General features: G+C 39.8%; 2 protein-coding genes across 4 annotated transcripts in view; one reads left to right on the forward strand and one right to left on the reverse strand.

Moving 5' to 3' along the window:
- Positions 1 to 13597, forward strand: part of Eno4 (enolase 4) — a 30894-nt gene extending 17297 nt beyond the window's left edge. The window contains exons 7-14 of the mRNA XM_003479321.3: positions 1064 to 1117; positions 1873 to 1929; positions 3909 to 4076; positions 6813 to 6938; positions 8494 to 8689; positions 10705 to 10772; positions 11297 to 11414; positions 12835 to 13597. Coding sequence (XP_003479369.2) covers positions 1064 to 1117; positions 1873 to 1929; positions 3909 to 4076; positions 6813 to 6938; positions 8494 to 8689; positions 10705 to 10772; positions 11297 to 11414; positions 12835 to 12980 — 933 coding nt within the window. The 3' untranslated portion in view covers positions 12981 to 13597. The remainder of the gene's footprint in view (positions 1 to 1063; positions 1118 to 1872; positions 1930 to 3908; positions 4077 to 6812; positions 6939 to 8493; positions 8690 to 10704; positions 10773 to 11296; positions 11415 to 12834) is intronic.
- Positions 13598 to 15958: 2361 nt separating this feature from the next.
- Shtn1 (shootin 1) overlaps positions 15959 to 20020 on the reverse strand; it is a 91773-nt gene continuing 87711 nt past the window's right edge. For 2 of the 3 annotated variants that reach the window (XM_023561611.2, XM_003479638.4), the window contains one exon: positions 15959 to 17848. In XM_023561611.2, the coding sequence (XP_023417379.1) occupies positions 17626 to 17848 (223 nt within the window). In that variant the 3' untranslated portion in view covers positions 15959 to 17625. The remainder of the gene's footprint in view (positions 17849 to 20020) is intronic. The other variant, XM_063244816.1, reaches the window with a different exon arrangement.

The raw sequence follows: 20020 nt of genomic DNA on the forward strand, positions 1-20020 counted from the left end.
TGCATGCATTCTATTTACTGGCAGTAGCAACTAGAAGCTGGCACTTTCCTAGTGACCCTCTCTATTCAAAATGAACTCTAAGCCTAGCAAAATGCCTAGCACATAAAAGGCATTTCATGTCTATCTTTGGAATGAATGAACCCTGAGTCACTTCTGAGTGGTATACTGATTTGTCTATATTTATCTTCAGTGGCCTGAGTCATTTTGCCTCTGAATATCCTCATATTCTATCAAGTAGGCCTTAGGGAGACTTTAGAGGTTTATGCTTCATAATGTTCAAAAAGGAACAAGAAGCTTTTCCCCTACCTCCCATTAGCATGTTCTGGTCAGCTTGCATCATCAGTGGGACATACATGACTGTCCCATGCCACTCAATGGTTAAGAGCCACCCAGCAGTGGAACATGTTAATAAAGAGTGATATTTTCTAAGATAGAAATAAATTTGTAAGAAGTCAGAATATTTTATGATACTTTTTGAAATAAAATCAGTATTACCTTGCATCTTGTTAGTTATAAACCAGGACTTGTATCAGGTTTACCATCTGTCAGCTCACTCAGATCTGGCTGCCAGTCAGGATCTTTTCTTTAGCTATGTTAATACCACAGAGGTGGACATGCCATTCCTTCTCTGTCTTTATATAGAGATCTTATCATCACAACCTACTTTTTACTTTTAAAGTGACAATGCAGTGATACTGACTCAGGCACTCTAACCCCAACTTCTTTGGTGACTTCTTTTGGTGACATGTGACATGTACTGCAAGGTTATCTAACTGGGTCAAGATAGAGCAAAAGAGAATTAAGTTAACTTGGTCCAGTCAGTGGAACCAACCAGTTCTAAACAACAAGGAGATTGAGGCAGAGGCTCTTGTGCTCAGTCAAATGCAAACCAAGAGCCACTGACCAACATCTTCTGAATTCTGTAATCCATACCCCTACAGGGACCATAGCAGGGACTCCTAATATAGTATCCTGAGTTGGGAACGGTCACATGTGGTGTAAGTTTTTATGTTTAAAATATCTAGGTGGCAACTGTGCAAAATCATAGTTACTCTTCTTATAGGGCATGGAGATGCTTCTGGAGATTCAGAAACAAATTAACAAAACACTGGAAGTGGTATGTAAACAAAATCTATGGTATCCTGTTACTGATGCCTTCTCGGTCCAACTTTTAGTTCATTTTGAATTAAATCAATATTTCATTCAATAATAATTATTATTGCTTTAAGAAATACTATTTACTTGCTTTGTGTTTCTCATAAAAACCAAATATGGATCCATTTTCTAAGGATACTCAATCTCATTTAGATTTCTGAGGTGGCTGGCTATGTACTAAGATCATTCTTTAGGATTTACAAAGGATATAAGGTGTTTGTGCCTTATAGGGAAAACAGTATATTGGACCTAGAAACGCAATCTCATAGTGGTAGATAGTATTCTACAAGAACAAAAAAAGAATTTTGGTTCCTCCTGCAAAGAGTGACTGTGTACAGCCAGTGTTCCTTACACAATGTGTGAATACCTTATGTATGAGTAGAAACATGTGAACCTGTGTTTGCATACCTGACATGTGACTGAAGGCAGAAGGTAATATTGAACTAGAGGTAGTGTGTGCCTCAATTTGAGACAGTGTTTGGGACTTTAAAAAGTAGAGGGGACCTGGAACCATCCGTGTGTGTGTGTGTGTGTGTGTGTGTGTGTGTGCGCGCACGCACGTGCATGTGTATTTGTGAGTACAGATGTGCAGGCTTCACTGTTCTAGACCAGCTCACTAGGCTCCTATGAGTAGACAGCCTGAAGCCCTGAAGCCCTGCTTGCTGCCACAGATTCGTCTTAAGACCCTAAGTTTTGTGTTTTTATCTTTTCTCACAGCCCCCTCCTCCAAAAGCAGAGAACAAAAAAGGACATAATGGAAACAAAAGAGGTCAAGTAAGTACATGTAGTTGTTTACCACACTCATATAGAACTTGTGTATTTTTTTCCTGCCTTCGTTATTCTCCCATAGTCATTTTTCTTTAAGGTCAGAGCTAAGGCAAATGGAAACAATAAAATGATATTGCTTGAGGAGCTCAAACCCAGGGCTCGAATAGCAATCTGCCACTGCCTTTTCATCAGCGGACTGCCTGGCCATTGCTGCCTACAGTTATCAGCCAGTTGGAATCTCAGAGGGCTCAGAAGCATTTAAGAGTAACAAGATTGCATTTGACCTTATATGTTAAGGGCTTGGGAAGCTGACTCTCATAACAGGCTGAAAGGCATATAGGATAGTTTAGATTTTAATTTTACCATTACCAAAGAGAGAGGGGGAAAAAAAGGCACAGAAAGATGGCCATTTTTTTCCTTATGTCCCCCAAAGGACAAAACCTCCATTCCAGATGAGCTTAAATTTCTCCAGTTAAGAGGAAAATATTTCTCCTGTTACAAGAATACAAGGATTGTCAGAAGTCAGACAAACAGTCCATGTGAACCATGGCCACACTGTTCTCAGAGTCTCAGGAGACGGAATTGGATTGGCCAGTCATTTACTTTGTTGATTGTAGGTGCTCTGATAGATAACCTATCATCTATCCAACCTTCTAAAAATACAGAATAGCTAGTAAGAATCCTGGCAATAACACAGGAGGGTAAATCTTGGTCATATCTGTAGCATTTACTCAGTCAGCCTGCCATCCTCATCCACCCTCGTGGCAGAGATGTCAGGCCGTTGGCATCAAAAGATGGACAAGATAAAGAGAAAAATGTGAATAAATACAGCAGTAAATGTGTTACGTGTGGGCACGTTACAGTGGGCACATTCATAGGAGGTCGTGCCAGAGAAGTGGGAATGGTGAACAGCTAACCAGCTGGTTCTGTTCCCTTTCTTCTAGCAAATTGTCTTCTGTATTCTGAGAAACTTAGATAAGGTTTGCTTTTCATGTGATCAGCTTTATTTATTTATTTTTCCTATGGGGCCATCCTCACCAAATTAAGGGAATGGTCCCTGAACCTAACTGCTGGGATTAAAATCTGTCCCAAGTTACTTTAAGTCTTGGTAAAATGCAGACTAATCATAATACTTGCTTCATGAGATTGATGTAAGGTGCAAATGAATTTGCATTGTGTAAATTCATAATAACTTTATGAAACTAAATTGATGGACAAAAATTCTGCAGGTATGCCTTCGCTTGCTGAGTTCAGAAGCTTCTTTTTCATTGATATTAAAAATGCTGGATGGTTTTTATAGTTAGCACTATCATCAATAAAAGCAGGATTATATATACCTGGGTTCACAGCTTCTCTTGAGGTTGATAAACACATAGCCTTAGCCCTCAGAATTACTGATATAGCTTCAATTTATAAGTGTATAGTAATAATGTATGGTCAGGCTCATCAAAGCTAACCTTGCAATAGAAGTATATGACTGCCTTACCCTAAGGGTCATCCAGGTCCCCAAATCTTTTACCACTCACAACCCTTCCCAGTTATGTATCCTTTTCACTAAAGTCTCCAATCCTTTTTAAAAATAAAAGTTATCTAGAACGAGTATTACATCATTACATTTTAGCTGTTATGACTATCTAGAAGAAAACATACTGGAGAAAAAGAGTGGTTGAGTAACAGACTGAGGGATAGGTGTTTACAGGGATATCCCTGGAGATTCATTGAACTGGAAGTTGGGGCTTGGGCTAGCCCCATAGTGGCAGAGTTAATAAAGTGATAACACAGGCCTGCTAACAAGAGAAAACCCAAATAGTGCAGAGAAATTTTATGCCCAAAGTCCTATGAATGGGATCTAGAAGTAAGATTAATCCAGAATCGCTAGATATCTTTGCAGAAATATGTCCAGTTGTAATCTCTGCCCGTCACAGGAAGCTCTAGGAGCCTTAATGTAATATGCTAATATGCATCATTTTCTTTTGCTCTTGCAGCAGTCACTCACTGGTAGGATGTCGCATCTTGGCTGTTTAACCCTTAGCTGTGACACCGTAGAACAGCCACTGCTTCTACTACAGGGTGTCTGTGCAAACTTGGAGCTAGAACTGGGAACACATCTGCATCTGGCCATCAACTGTGCTGGACATGAGCTGATGGACTACGTGAGTTTCCACTTCAGAACATTTACTTCTGGTTGATGTCCATGACCTTAAAACTAGAATTCAAGAGCTTATCTGAATAGTTCCCAGATAGAGGCAAGTGTTTTTAAAAATTAATAATGGGTAAAGGATCATACAAAAGGTGGTGAGAAAGCCAAATTTGCTAATTATTAGAGAGTAATACAACCATATAACTTTGAAAATAAAGCCAAAATAGTGGCATAGGCCTATAATCCCAGACATTTGGGAGACTAAAGCAAGAGGATTCAAGTTTCAGGCCAGGCTGAGCAACTTTGTGAGACCCTGCCTCAAAATATAAAAAGGGCAGAGGATATAGCTCAGCATTCTCTGAATTCAACCCTAATAACTGAGACAGAAAATAAAATAATAACAGAAAATGTCTTAATTTTATACAGAAATTCTATAATAAATATGAAAAATGTATTTAACAGGTATACAATGAAGAAGTATTGTAAAGGTCTTCAACTATGGACTTGTTAGGAAATTGCTTAATTTGATTACTACATTGCAAACAAAAACTATTGGAAAATAATTTAACAAATGGCATGTTTTGTGGAATATAATCATTTGGTTGGTAAATGTTTAATTTGTCAAGCATGAAAAGTAGATCAATGGTAACTACGATTTCTTCATAAGTCCTGCTAGGCAGATGATTATTAGGGCTTATGTTGTTACTCATTTAACAATAAATTTTTTTGTAGTGCTAGTAATCAAACCCAGGGCTTCAACACATGGTAGGCAAACACTCTACCACTGAGCAGCATCTCCAGCCCTCACTTGCTATAGAAAATGTTTCCAAGTTACTGAAGTTTGTGAAGTTATGTTTTTATTTAACTATGTAAAGTCTTCTCCCCCACCTGGGTTAAGACAGAGCCTTGATGATGAACTATCACCTAGTGATCACATTAACCACAGAGAAGTATTTTAAAGACTGGAAAGCAAATTCATTGAAAAGTGTTCTCCTCCTTACTTCCTCAAGCTAATACATCATTGTACCTCTATACTTAAATCTTAATATTAGAAAATCTATTTGAAGTTTTCTGCCTTATATACACACATACTTCTCACTGTCAAATACACAGCACTGTCTCCTGTCTACAAAATGGCCCAGCATATTGACATGCATTTATGGTGACTTGGTAATTAATGTCAACTTCTGGCAACAAGACAAAATAGGATCCTGTTTTAACCCTGGTTCTAACTTCCAGTGACAAAGAAAATTTTGAATAATATATATGAGCTTTAAGTTTTGGCTTATTTCTCAAGGTTCTTTTACTTTTCTAAAGAAACTAAGCATATAAAGAAATGTTTAATTTCCTATTCTTCACATAATGATTGGTTCCTAGGCATACCATTAAGAAAAATAATTGCATGTTTTCATCAGCAAGCTATACCAGGAACTGTGAATATACTGATTGCTAGTGCTACATAGTCTGGGTATTTATTGCTTATATTCAGTAAAATGTATTAGCTTGATATCAAATAATTATGTTAGTTCAAAGTCATTAGAATTTCTTCACTGACAAGATAAGATTTTTAAGTTTTGCATTATAGGAGCTGAAAGTTCTTGCTGCTTTTTAACATGAAGTGTAAAATCTCAATTATGGACTTCTTAAGAGCCTGTTAATTCCAGTGGGATCCAATCTATTGGTAGCAGCAGCAGGAAAGCATTAGCAAACCAAAAAACCACCCTGCCCATTCTACCTCCCTGCCACAACCTAAATGTCCCCGGTGCTACCTGTTTCAAGTCTGAATAGACTGGAAAATAAGGTGCTTTGTTTTACAGAGACTACACTAGATCCGTAAGCACAAAAGAGTGAGACTGCTAAAATCCAACTTTCAGAATAGTTCCTATAGAAATTGCATGTGATCTGAGAACGAGAGGCCTCCCCTGAAGCCACTTCACATTTCTTCTTGGCTTAAGTTAGTACTCATATGCCTAGCCCAAGCTGGATGAATGATAGAGATGCAAAGCCGATAATCTCAGCTGTGACAGAGGTTGAGGGAAGAAGACTGCAAGTCTGAGAGAGTTCTGGACAACCTGATCAGACTGTGTCTTGAAATTTAAAGGGTGGGGTGGTTGGGGATTTAGCTCAGCGGCATAAGCACCTGCCTTGGAAGCAGGCGGTAGTGAGTTCAATCCTCGCTACCCATAAAAAAGACAAAAAAAAATTTAAAGGGGGGAAGGTATTGGGGAAATGTAGCTCAGTGTACCCTAGTTCAATCCCCAGCATTGAGGAAAAAAAAGTCTAGCTCTCCTTTCAAATTTTAAAATATTTACAATAAAGGAAACAAATTATTTGTTCACTGAGTTGAAAGCCTGTGGATTTTAGAGTGGGCAGGTTTTGCATTATTACTATTTGCTATTTTATGAATTTATGTCATTGTTTACCTACCTAGGCAGCCAGGCACCTGGCACCATGTCATAAACCTGAATGAAAAAACAATTCCCCATCTATTTTGTATACGTTGGTGTTCTGTGTGGAAGGCTCCATCAAAGTCCATGGGAAACTCAATACAGCATAAAGAGAAACAGTGACATGACTACCCCAGTTAATATTTTGAGGATGATGTAAAGTGAAATGCATAGTTTTTTCAGAGTAATGTGGCTGAAAATAGTGTTTATAATCACATAAAAAGAATGAAAAGGAATTTGATTGTCATCGTTAACATCTGAACATGTATCCTTTATTCTGCTGTCTGCCATACATACCTTAGAGTAAAGGAAAGTACGAAGTACTGACAGGTACCCACAAAAGTGCAGCAGAGATGGTCGACCTGTATGTGGAGCTGGTCAACAAGAACCCTTCCATCATTGCTTTAATTGATCCTTTCAGGAAGGAGGTGAGCTTCCTAAGCTGGCTACATTTTATAACATATTTTTATGCTGTAAAGCAAGCAGGCTCCCCTTTTTATGTTGCATAACAAAACACAGAATAAAATGTCATTCTTTGGTATCTTTGTCATTGGGAATGTGTTGTAATTGGGGCTTTATTTTGACATTTATGAGAAAGGCACTTATAAACACATGAATAATAGAAACACAATCACCTTGGGGTGTGCCTGTCTGCCGAGTGAAACAAGCCATTTGCAAGCCCTTCAGGAGTACCTGTCTATTTACAAGCAACTTCTCTGATGGAAACTGCCCCCGCTGTGCTGGCTGGTACTTCCAATACATTAATCATATATCATTTTCATGTACTCATGAAAACAGGACCTGTACGAGGCCACATTCTTTTTTTTAAAAACTAAATCCAGTTACTACATGGGTATAAAAGTAACAAAACTTTTTTTCCCCCAGTACTGGGGATCGCACCAGAGGTATTCACTGAGATACATTCCCAGCTTTTTTTTTTTTATATTGTCACTGCCCAGGAGGAAATCAAATATGAGATGCTCCTGCCTCAGCCCCCGTCAGTTATGGTATTACAAGTGTGTACACAGAGCCTGACTGAAAGCCATATTTTAAAAGATTTGAGATACTAAGGTTTTGTGACTTCTTTCAACTAATGCCTTTGACAAGGCTCATCTACATGCCACAAAAGACTATCTTTCTAATCTATGTAAATGTCCTAAATTTGAATTACTGATTTTGTGAATTTAGAACCATTTGTATACTCAATAGATAGATTAGACAGATAGCCTTTATGAGATAAGCATTACTATTTAGGAACAGTCTGAACACTGGAACTCATCTGGAGGAAGTCCCAGGGCTTGTCAAAGTCTCCTCTTCCTTCTCCTGGTCAAGCCTACAGAAAAGCTTTCAGAAGCCACTGGCTGAGCTCAGTGGCAGACTGGCCTTGTGGTAATAGTCTTGAGACTCAATAATAGCTTCTTTTTTCCTAAGGTGAAAGGACATACCTGCATCATCAGCTCTAAAGGGATAGTTGAAATCTGGTGTAATGGCAGGAATGACTTTATGTGTATGCAGATATATGCATACTCAAATATATGCACATATGTACTCATACACATATACTTTATTAAATAACCATTTAATTTCACATGGTGATCCCCCAATTAAAAATAAGGGTTCTGAGAAAGAGGAGCAAGAATCTCTTTTTTTTTGTTCATCGAAAATAACAGAAATCTTCAAACAATTAAATTAGCATTATGGGTGATATGGGATGGGAGTAGCCTGGGTTTGAAAAATAACAGTTCACGTGAGGAATAGTATTTAATGCATTAACATCTTGCAAGATCTTTAAGTTTAAATTAAGTCACATTAAGGACTTCTTCAATGAAGCGTCCAAACTCATGTGGCTATATTACTGAGAATCATTCACATAGGGATACAAAAGAAAATGTTTTGTGTATCTCAGGAAAATGGTATGACTTTAATTATGTGCTATGGTTCCTGTTTTATAGTATAATGACCAACTCTTAAATATTTACCCAGGATTCAGAACAGTGGGACAGCCTCTATAATGCCCTTGGTTCCAGGTGCTACATAATTGCAGGAAAGGCATCCAAAAGCATTTCTAAACTTCTAGAGCATGGAAACATCAGCATCCCCAGATCCCATGCGCTGATCATAACACATACAAATCAAACTACAGTGTCTGACTTGGTGGAAATAACCAATCTTATTGACAGTAAGTAAAATATAAATCTGAAAGGCTTATAATGACTTGGTTATGTAAGATGCCCAAAATATGCAGTATATGAAAATTAGTTAAAAAGCCAAAGGAAGGAATAAATCTGGGAAGAAAAACAATCCTACCATTTATGGGAGATTTAGTGTTGGGAAACAAAAGGTGGCCTAGTGAGTTACTCTGGGAACATTCTAGTAATAGCCCTATTCCATATGGTCCTCCCTTACTGAAGGTCATCATAAAGGGGTCACTGAGCTGTCAGTTTCACAATGGGAAGGGACTTTCTGCCCCTTACAGGAAAGACCACAGCCTGACCCTTCTCCAGCCATATTTGCAAACAGTAATGTCCAAGCTCGTAACAAGCTCAGGATTCACCACCGCAAGGTGTCAGGCCCCTCCAGGAAGCAACAGGGACAGGTGTTTACACTGCAGCCCACTGCTAAAGTATTATACATTCTTTCCTCTGACTGTCACATTGTGCTCTCGATTAATCCTCAGCACCTGAAGAACAGGGACCACAGTTTACACTATAAGGTTGTAGTCTGCTGGACTGAAATAAACTTTGCCATTTTTAATATATCCTGATATTAGGGGGCCATTTTAAGCTACCTGGACCTGCGTGATCAGAATACAGAACTAGAACATCTATAGCAGGGAATGGGTATTCTTCAGAGGTTAAGAAAGTAAGCAAAAAGATCCAATCAGCAAAAGCAGACAGTTGTCTGTCAGAACAGACTTGTAGCAGAGGGAGATTTTACTCCTAACACAAAACACTACGAAACTGTCAAGCAAGTCAAGCAAGTGTCTAGAAGCAAGTCTTTAGTCATGAAGCTGGGGTTAGGAGCAGGATCCCAACATGGGTGGGGCTTGGATGCCCAAGGTGGGCAGCCTCATGCAGTACCCAACAGTCAGGAATCTTAGCATTTCTTTCTATAATCCTATGAAGCACACATTTATTCCTACTTTATTGATATGAAAATAAGGCTTAGAAAGATTAAGTAATTTTCTGTGGACCTTACCATGATGCCATACACTAATTCCTCAACTTTCGAAGTCCTTGCTGCCTCAGTTTGAGTGTGCAATTCCTTTGGTCTCAATTACTTCGATCAGTGTTGTTAACTTAGTTAACTATGCTTTATCCTTCAGGTATTGACCAAAATGAAATGTTTATAGATGTACATGGCTCCTCTGGTCTCCTCTACTCTAGTTCTGCTCTGAACTTCCCATGTAGCATGTTAATCGTTTCTCTTTGTAGTGTTACCACAATGACTTGTCTACTTATTGGCTGGTATCCCTCACTAAATTCCACTGAGTTCATGGACAGCCTGTTACATAAATACCAAGAGCAGGTTTTGGGGAGGAGGCACAAGGCCAGATTCAGACCTGGAGCAAACAGCAGGGCCACACTGGCAGCTGGGGCCAGGGTAGTCCCAGAGGATTGAATGATAGGTACGGCAGAGCTGGTCTGGGGCCTCTGATGGGAGAATCTAGCCCAGGCCTTTCCCCTAGCCCACCCCTCAGCAGGTGTTCTTTCATCTTCACATGGGTGGGCTCTGTCAAAGGAAAACATTGTCACTGTTGTGAGATCTTTAGCTTATATTCTTCATAGACCCTGGCAAGGTGCAAGGGGTTTCAAGATCCTCAAATGACTAAACACTATGAACACCGCTTTAATAAACACTTGGAAAGACAGGTTCCCTTGAAAATTCTAAAGGATGAAATAAGAAAGCTGCTATGTAGACTGTGGACTCTTGTGCTTGCCGTATTTGAAATGCAGACTTTTCTACTTGAACAGCAATGAAAAGGAAATATGTTTTATAGCTGTGGTCTTAGAAACATGCCAATTTTCCCCAAGGGCAATAACAATGCAAATCTTTGAATTAAAATTCTTTAGTGGTGTTTGACTCTTGACAGGAAAGTTTTAAATCCAGTATATTTCTCATTTTGATTCTAGAAGCTCTCATCTATGTGAGTTGTATCTGTACCATACAAAACCGAAGGAATTTCTCTTCCAGGTACCAAGCACATTGCCATCCTTGGAAGTACAGATGGAGAGTCCTGTGATGACAGCCTTGTCGATTTGGTAAGTGCTGAACACTGGTCAATTGCAGAATTGCCAAAACACTGCTTTTATCCCGAATTGGTATTTCACAGAAATGCATCTTTGGTGGAGAAAGTCATGTAACCTTTTATGAAATAGACTTGCTTCCTCCCAGACAGCTACCTTTTGCAAAGAGCTAATCTTTGAACTTTTAAAAAGAAGCACAATTGAAGTCCGGGGAAAATGACAAGCACACTTAAATAGCCGGGGTGTGCACCAGCAATCTTCCCTCCTAAAATGAAGGAGAAAGGCCAGGCTGATCTTAGATAAAATCAGCATGCTTACATGACTAGTAAAACGTCTGATGGGCAGTCAGCCATACCATCTTTTTGCCTTTCAACACTCTTGGCTCGTAAGCAGACTTTACTTACATCAGGATAAAGATGAAACTGTAACAGAAAAACCCCAACAGCACACCATGACAGTTTCCTTTTGCTTTAAAGAACTGTTTGGAGCTCAGCAAAACATGAATCCCCCATTTAAAATGAGTTGTTTTCCACCTTCAGGCCGTTGGACTTGGTGTCCGGTTCATTAAGTTGGGGGGTCTTTCTCGCGGTGAACGGGTGACGAAGTACAACCGTCTTCTCACCATAGAGGAAGAACTTGTGCAGAATGGAACACTGGGTATGTGCTGCTCTCTCACTTTGTTTTCACTTAGCCATGAATAAGGGAACAAAGATGGGAAGAGGGGGAATAGAAGTCCCTCAGCAGGAGGGCAGAGGAATCCAGAGACTATAAATCAGCACTGACAAAACCAGGATGGCACTTGCCACAATGTATATTGTTGTCTTAATGGATTATCTATTTACCTGAATGTTTAAAACTCTTGCCCCTCTTCCCGCTGAATAGACTGCACGATGCTTTTCAATAGAATTAATTGATTGGAATCTCCAAGCCTACCTTTTGTTATCATCCAAATTATAGAGGCTTTTCTGCACAGCCTGTGAAAGTTATGGGCAGATGTTTTCCTGATGGAGCCTGGAGACAACTCTTCCACTTAAAAAAAAAAAACTAAGCAACATGTTAATTTTATGTACCTCAGAAAGGTCAAAGTCTCAAAAGAAGTGAATGAACCATGTGTGAAATCCAACCTTTATAAATTTGCATGGCTAGAAAGACCTTGTGTACTGTCTGGAGAGAAGCATCCTAAACAAGCACTGTTGTTTTCTGTATTGACTGTGATAGACTAAAAGAGGCCATTGCTTACAGTCACTTACAGAGACCAAAAAATGTGATTTTAAAATGTCATTTACCATATATACAGGGGTCTTGAAACATAACCCTTCATGGAAAATGAAGGTATAACTGAAAAATTATTTTTGAGCTATGTAAAGGCAGTCAAAAGTTAGCCTGTGTTTTGTGGGTAATGCAAAAGCTTTTTTTCAAGTAGGTCAAATTATATTGTTGTACGTATTGTTTATTTTTCATCATCCTGAACTCATGGAGGCCTTGGGGTCCTTAAATGACCTCTCATACATATCCAGGCACCCCTGATAAGGGACACAACCATTTCAGAACCTCAAAAAGACCCCAAGGACTGGAGGCCTAATCTCCTTGCAGGTGCTAGTGGAACCCTAGGTATTGGAATGGATTAGGAATTGAGAATTTTACTCACTCTGGGCAATAAATGTTAAGGGAATGCAAAACTGGAAAAACCAATCTGTCCATTCCCACTTTTGAGTAGCAGATCTTGGTAAAATCTCAGCCACTAAAATAGCATCACTGCATATGTGGACCTTTCTGCCATCATTTCCCTTGAAGTCTTTGCCAATGGTTTGTATTCACATACAGCACTGGTCTTTCCTCTCTAACTCAGCTTTCTCTTTTCCTTTTCTGCTAAGCCTCTGTCACTAAATAGCAAACACCAGAAGAATAGGACAACAGTATTGGACAGTGAATGCATAACCAAAGTGACTCTGGGTCATTTCTGATGGTATTGTGACTCCTCTGGCCATTTCTGATAATGATCCCCTTCAAATAATACAGTAACACCAGACCTGGTACCTTGGATTAGACAATAAACTTTGTTTTTTCCTTAAAATAGGTTTCAATGAAGAACACATCTTTTTTCACTTTAATGAGGATGCTGAAAAGGTGCCTGAAGCTGCTGGTGCTGCAGCTGGTGAGCTGCCTGGGCTTCTGGAGCCCATCTTCCCCACAGAGGTTGTGGAACAATCAGCCCAATCATAAGCACATTCTGTATGGGACGTACCCCGGGACAGAGCCATACCACGTGTATTAGACTGGTAGGTGTAAAGTCTGTCCCTCTACTGGCTCTGCACTTAAATTGCATTAATTCAGGTGTTTTCCATTCTTGTAATTTCACTGTTTGGTAAAACATGTAATATTTTTTGCCTGATTCTGTGAGCTTTTTTATAGTCCTCACATTTCTAGGGGGACATTACCTGTACTGTGCACTTCGCAATGATCTAGTTTTTCTAGAGGTAGTTATTTTGGTTGCCAACTCTACAGTATCTTGTCCTTTGTAAGTCGGAAATCAACAAAACAGGAGCTAATTTCTACAAGAAGCTTTCAGTGCCAGGAACAGGTGTCTGGCTTCTATGTTCTGAGATGCAGAGATGTGTTTTTGCAGCCAACCTGATGCCGCTGGTGACAAGAGTATCACTATTTTTTTTAAAAAGAACTTCATCTTATTTTCCTACGCTTGATTTCCTTTTTTCCTGATGTCATTTTATATTTTAGATTTTCTTATTTTTATCTTTGTGAGTTTCCTTACATCATTTTAGAACAAGAAAAGATATAAATAAGCAAATCGGTGAAATAAATACTCTTCAGGTTACTACATGCCCAAACTGTTTATTTTATATTAGGGTACTGGGAAATGGTTAAAAATGATGAGACATATATGTTGACTGACTTGTCTCTTGACATTTGTCAGCTTTTACTGAGATTATAGCAGAGGAATTCCAGAAATAAACCTATTCAAGCATATACCTATAATGATATCCAACTACCTTATACAATTGGGTTCTATCAAACGGATTACTACTTGCTTTTCGTACAAATTATATACACTGCTATGTACCAAGCTGTAGGAAAGTTCGCTAAGTTTAGACTTCGAATCTACTATTAAGTTTTTACCAGGTACACGGAAGACCTCTCCTTCTGAAGAGTATAACAAGAGAACTTAATGTCCTCATGGCAGAGCCAGCCGCTTCCTCTCAAAGCTACAGTCTGAAATTGTTTCACCGGTAGCCTCTCAGAGCATGAGGTATAGAATTGGCTGAGGTCACTCTAAGTGAGGAGACTGTGTCACAATTTGTGGTTACCACTGCTTCTTAACAACCAACAGCGGAACAAGAGAAACTGGAAGGAAATTTCACCTTAAAGGCAGGATGAACGTGACTGGGTGCTCAGCCTTTGCAGATATCCTTAAAGACACACACACGCAAATCATCTGAGGATAACCCCTGAAACCAGGCTAAAATTTATAAACCGAGAAAAATGATTAAGTTAACCAAAGAGGTTATTTATTACCTTAACCAGGTTAGCACTTTTAATTTCAACCCAGAACACAGTCTACTCATGTTAATCTCACTTGATAACTGGACTCACCAATGGAGGGTGAGCATTTTAATGTAGATTTCTTAGAATGCCAATCACCATTATTATTTTTTCCAATCGGTTTCATATAAAACACTTGTATAATAATATATAGTACCTGTAAAAGAGATGAAAAACCTGCACATCCCAGATTTAAAGTGACAGTGGGACAGGGTATGTGGAACAGTGCCTGGAAGAAGCTTTAGGACTTTCTAGTCCATACCTGAGCACTACTTCATGAGTCTCCTAAGGTCAGTGACAATGACAGCTGAGTAGCCACTCTCTGTGGTGAACAGGTCTATCAATTAAAGCTGCTCCGCAAGGCAGTGGTTACACACGTACAGTGTGCCTTACGAAACATAACTCAGATCTTTAAGACTGTGATACAGACCACTATCATTTGCCTGACATATGACTTAAAATGATCAGGAAAGATAATCAGTAATAGTTTTTACCTGTACTAGTTCCTGTTCAACAGACCTTTTTCTGTCAACAAAATTTAGAAAGGAGGAATTACGGATGAGCAGTCAGACCAAACCAGTCATCCTTCTTACCTCTGGGCAAACAAGGCTGAGTGCTAAAGGCCTTGGTGATCCCTGCCCATCAGAGTTCCCACAGGGTGATCAATGCTAAAGTGACCGTGGGCGAGGAGTTTATGCAATATTGGCTTATATACAAAAAGGTACAAGAATTTTAATTAACTTCTTATTCTTTCAGAAGAGAGAGACATTCTGCCCTTGTTTAGGAGCAGCACAAAGGACCTCTATGCCTCTGCCCTTCTGTGGGGTAAAAGTACAATCAGCATGAGTTAAGGAAACTCAGAGAGACCTATGTATAGTCCTAAAAAAACAGCACAGATGTTCTTATGCATAAAACCAAAGCATGCCATCCCTTCAAACTTTCAAGTGTTAGAGTAGAATGTATATAATTTTTTTATGCAGGTAACCAAGGATACACCTTACAGATGGAAGCACCAGACCTCCTTTGCCCCTCTACCTTGGAACCAACTGCTTTGCTGACAAGTAACTTAGCAGGGGAGAACCTCTCAAAACTGAGCTGAACAGGGAAAAACTGTAGGAAAAAGGTGAATCTTACATCAAATATCCTTGTGCCACAGTAGCTTAAAATACTCTGTGATCATGGAGAAAGGAAGTAGAGAAGCTCAGAAAGGCAAAACTCAGGTGCTAACAGATGTGTGGTCCCGCTCACCGAATGGCCAGTTGCTGCTCGGAATGAGGGTGTTTGCATGACCGTGTTACCTTGCTGATGTGTGCAAACACAGTGTTTTTCAGCTCCTATAGGTGTATAATACACAAACCAGGAGACTGATAATGGACATAAGAGGAAAGATCACACAAAGAAACATGGAATGAAATGGTTCATAGCAAACCATTTTGTAGATCATTAAAAATTACTAAAATTACCAACTCTTATACAGTTTTCCTATTAAGAAGGTCAAGACTGGTTCAGTTTTGGGGCTGGAGTGTAACTCAGTGGTAAAGCACATACCAAGCGATTTGCAAAGCCCCCGTTTTGATTCCTAGCAAAGTGGAAGAGGTTGGTCAGGTTGGAGAACTAAATTTAAAAAACTCAAAAACCACAACTGACCCTTAATGGGAAGCTGTTGGTGCTTCTTTTTTAATACACTGTGGTGAGGAAAGTTCAAGTCACAGCATAACATCTAAGTGAATTAATCAGTTTGTAGTTAACATATCACATAGGGCTATTATTCAGTTAACAAAACATACAGATGAAAAAGTCTTAACACTTTAGTTCCCTACAAGTAATTTAATAGGTAACCATAAATCATCACTGGAAGAACATGGAAATAAGCATAACAAACCTGTGGAAAGGTAATTGTCTCCAAATTGAGGAAGTACATTCACCTGATTAACCATGTCTTCAAGCCTCTGCTTAGCACACGTGCAAAAATACAATACAATACAACTACTGCAATTATTACTATCATTTTCTTTTGCCCTTAGGAAAGAAACACCTGACAGCTGCATGCTGAGTCATGCTAACAAAACTAAACCTTTCACTTTCTTTAATAGTAAAATTACCATTACTGAATCATTGTCATAAAAAGTGCATTCAAGTACATTACCACTTATTTTAAATAAACACCAATTTTGAAACAATTCACTTTGAAAAGCTGCATAAGTTTTTTTTTTAATATCCCTGATTATATTTCTATTTATTCACTGTGGTAGCCTGAAACACTGTATTTTGAGAGACTAACTACCACTTAATTTCTTTAAAACAAAACAAAACAAAAACACCTGTGTAATACGGAATGGCAGTGAAGCAAGAAAAATGTGTGCTTGTCACTAACCTTCACTGTACATAAGGACTGTGATAAAATAGGGGACCTCAGCCACATTAGTATATGGGAAAACACAACTAACTCACAGTATGGAAAACATGGTTTATGAAGCTTTACTGTTGATTCCAGATTTGGACTTTCAACTCAATTCCATATTCAGGCCACTAGAATGTTCCCTCTGAGGTCTTTGGGAGACTTTGGGCACAATAAATAGCATGTACTTTTCATCCAGTGTTAACAAGGCATGTAATTCACAATGACTAAAAGACAACTAGTTTGATGCCAGCTCCTGAGTTTGAAGTTTATCTCAGTCTAACCCTAGAAAATAACTTGTATGCTATAGGATTCATTCTTTCCATGCTGGTGCAGTTTTTCTCTACCGAAAGAGGATCAGACCCAAAACAGAAGTTTCTTTGGGGACTTTTGTTTTGTTTTTGAGTCACAGTCTCACTGTGTTCCCCAATCTAGCCTAAACATCTGCGCTCAAGTGATCCTTCTTCCCCAGCCTCCAGAGTAGCTGAACTACAGGTAAAAGCCACTGTGCTTGGCGTGTTAAGTTGTTAAGCTCTGTTGAGCCAACTATCCACAGGCACCTCAAACTTTCAGCATTACTGAATTTTTAAGTGGTATGCACATTTCCTAAGAGGATACCAACATCTGAATGCTTGGTAATCTTCTAAACAAAGCCATACTGCATACATACAGTAACTAGAAAAAATCTTACCCCTATAAAGTTCAAAAGCCAAAAACTACTTAAAATGTGTATATTTTGCTAAACAGCTTATTTATGCTTACAGTTGCTACTTACAAAAGTGACACCAGGAAAGAACCTGTACTGTGAACACAGGGGCCACACAGAACTCTGTAGCCCTTGATCACACACCAAACTGAATCATGAGCTTATGGAGAAGGACTTCCAAACAGGTCAGCACTCCGGTGGATGGATCAGCAGCTGGAGCTGTCTGTCTCTCTCATTTTTTCAGCACTGTCTTCTTTGAATTCTGGTTTAGTTTCACCTTCATCGTCTTTGCATTGAGCTGGATCTTTTTCAGCAACCTGGTCTTTGGTTTGGGGTTCGCTTGTGGAAACAGGATCTAAAACTATGATTGGTTCAGCTTTGCTCTCACTGCCAACATATCTCCTTCTGTATCCAATGCTACTGGGAGGCCTAGGAGATGAAGAGTTAAACAGAAAAATAAAAAGTAGAGAGGAAAGCAGTTTTTCCTCCTATCTCTGAATTCAGACCAGCCCTCCCGCCAGTATTCTATCCAATTCACATGCACATAGTTGTCATTGAGATGCTAGCCATTAAAAACAAATAATAATAAAATGAAGCTATCCAGTTACATATTAGAAGCACAAGGCCAGAAGAAGGCAGAAAAAGGATGATTAACAGAGAAAGTGTTAAATAGCCAAACATACCTACCTGTTTAATCACACATTCTTCTCAGGAAGTGCAATGCTGTGGGTCCACTGTGCATCCTCCATCAGTGCCCAAAGTCCTGACCCCCTACCCTGTTACCCGCACTTAACTGGAAGAAGCCAGGCCAACCCCTTCCCTGGGTGCAGATGACTGCAGATTAGCTTTGAAAAGGAACAGGAAGAGGAGAGACAGTCACTCCTGGTCACCAGGGGACAGGTAAGAGGTGTGCCAACTGCAGCCATTAACAGCCAGGAGAGGGCTGAGCTGGAGTGATGGGCCAGATAGCAAAGTTCAGAGAACAAGTTGAAGTGTGAAGTCACCATCAATTTTTCTAACTGGAAGTATCTGGCCCTTGAGAAATTTCTTACTGAATCTCTAAGGCAGTTTCTTTCACAGAAAATACCTTCTTCTGACACAAGAGGCTTCTTAGGCTGGATAGGTGACCATCTGTTTGTAGAACAGAAGTATCCCTGAAATATTCTCTTTTGCAGTGTGTCAGGAAATTAAGCTGCTGGCACTTAGCTCTCTCAGAAGCTATGGTCAGAACCTACCATGGGAAGCTGGCCATTGGGCTGCTGTCCTGTCCCTAATGGTCAAGGCAGCAGTAGCAGCAGTCAGGGCCGAGGCTTTTAAGACTTTTCTAACCCTCTTTGACAATGCCAGGATTGGGCCTTTTTGTCCCAGAGAACTCACTGTTAACACTGGGCCAGTACACCACTGACCTGCCTCTGACAGTGCTGGGGACCTGCTGGCCACTGCCAGCCTTGCCCCAGGAGCGGGTTTCCACAATTCTTGACCTCTCTAGCAGGTCGAACCTGCCAGTAGACACTTACCACATAACACTTCTTTGCTGAAGTTACCACAGTTAATTAGGTGTTTTATGCTGATGTCTTCAATTACCATGTAAGCATCCACAAGGCAGGGACTGTTCAGTTTTATTCATAATACATCCCCAGCAGATTGTAAATGAATGAGCAAATATTAAAACTGTGAAAGGCTAAGAATGAATAGAGAGAAACCAAGGCTTTGATGTGAATATGTTTTGAGGTCTCTCTTCCATAACAAAAACAATCCACTATGCCATGTCCCAATCACAGGTACAAAAATCCACACGCCTACCGCTTTCTGAGCAGCAAGCACTACCAGATCTGTCCAAATACTTGGAAATCTTTTTCTCTGGCTGTTGGGTGACAGTATGTGACTTGATCCTCATCACATCACTCTTTCTTGGGGGTGGTAAAAGTCAGTATCCTCAGGAAGCTGAATAGGCTGGATAGCATCTTCCATAAAGATTCCTTTATCTCATTAGAAGCCATCTACTGTGACCAAAGAACCACTTTTCAAGGAATCTGCTACTATGCTTGAGGGATCCATATGGATGTAGTCTACAGCGGGGCCGATTTTGACTTTCTCTGACTTACGAAACATCTAAATACCAATGATCCGAGGAGAACCACTAAGTGAGATAAAGCACCTGTCATGGGAATGAAACCTTAGGCAACCAAGGGCGCTATCAGGCAGTCTGTGGAAGTTTACTGCTTCTGTGTCTGATGCTGGGGCTGAAATGTATTGTTCTTGCAGCTGTAGAGGGCAGGATAGGGGAGATGGCTGTAAAAGTGACGGAGACCAAGGACAGATGAGAGATGCATCTGTCTCCCTACAAGCGCAGATCCTGATGATGCATGCAGCCTATAGGATATGCTGGGGCCTTTGCACATGCTCCTGGCCTGGGATGGGAGATGCTACAGGAGAAGATGGAGGAACTGTAGAAACCTGGCCAGCCACTGTGCAAGCCAGTGAGATCAACAGCAGTGCATCAGCTGTAACAGTCTGCCCCACACCGACCTTCACAGAGCTAAAAAATAAGTAAATAAAGGGTTACTATTCTACCCTTGACTTCTAAATATGCACATGTCT

Source organism: Cavia porcellus, unplaced genomic scaffold (assembly GCF_034190915.1).
Source record: "Cavia porcellus strain 051 isolate PalLab524CR breed Dunkin Hartley unplaced genomic scaffold, mCavPor4.1 scaffold_2, whole genome shotgun sequence".
Classification (NCBI taxonomy): Eukaryota; Metazoa; Chordata; class Mammalia; order Rodentia; family Caviidae; genus Cavia; species Cavia porcellus.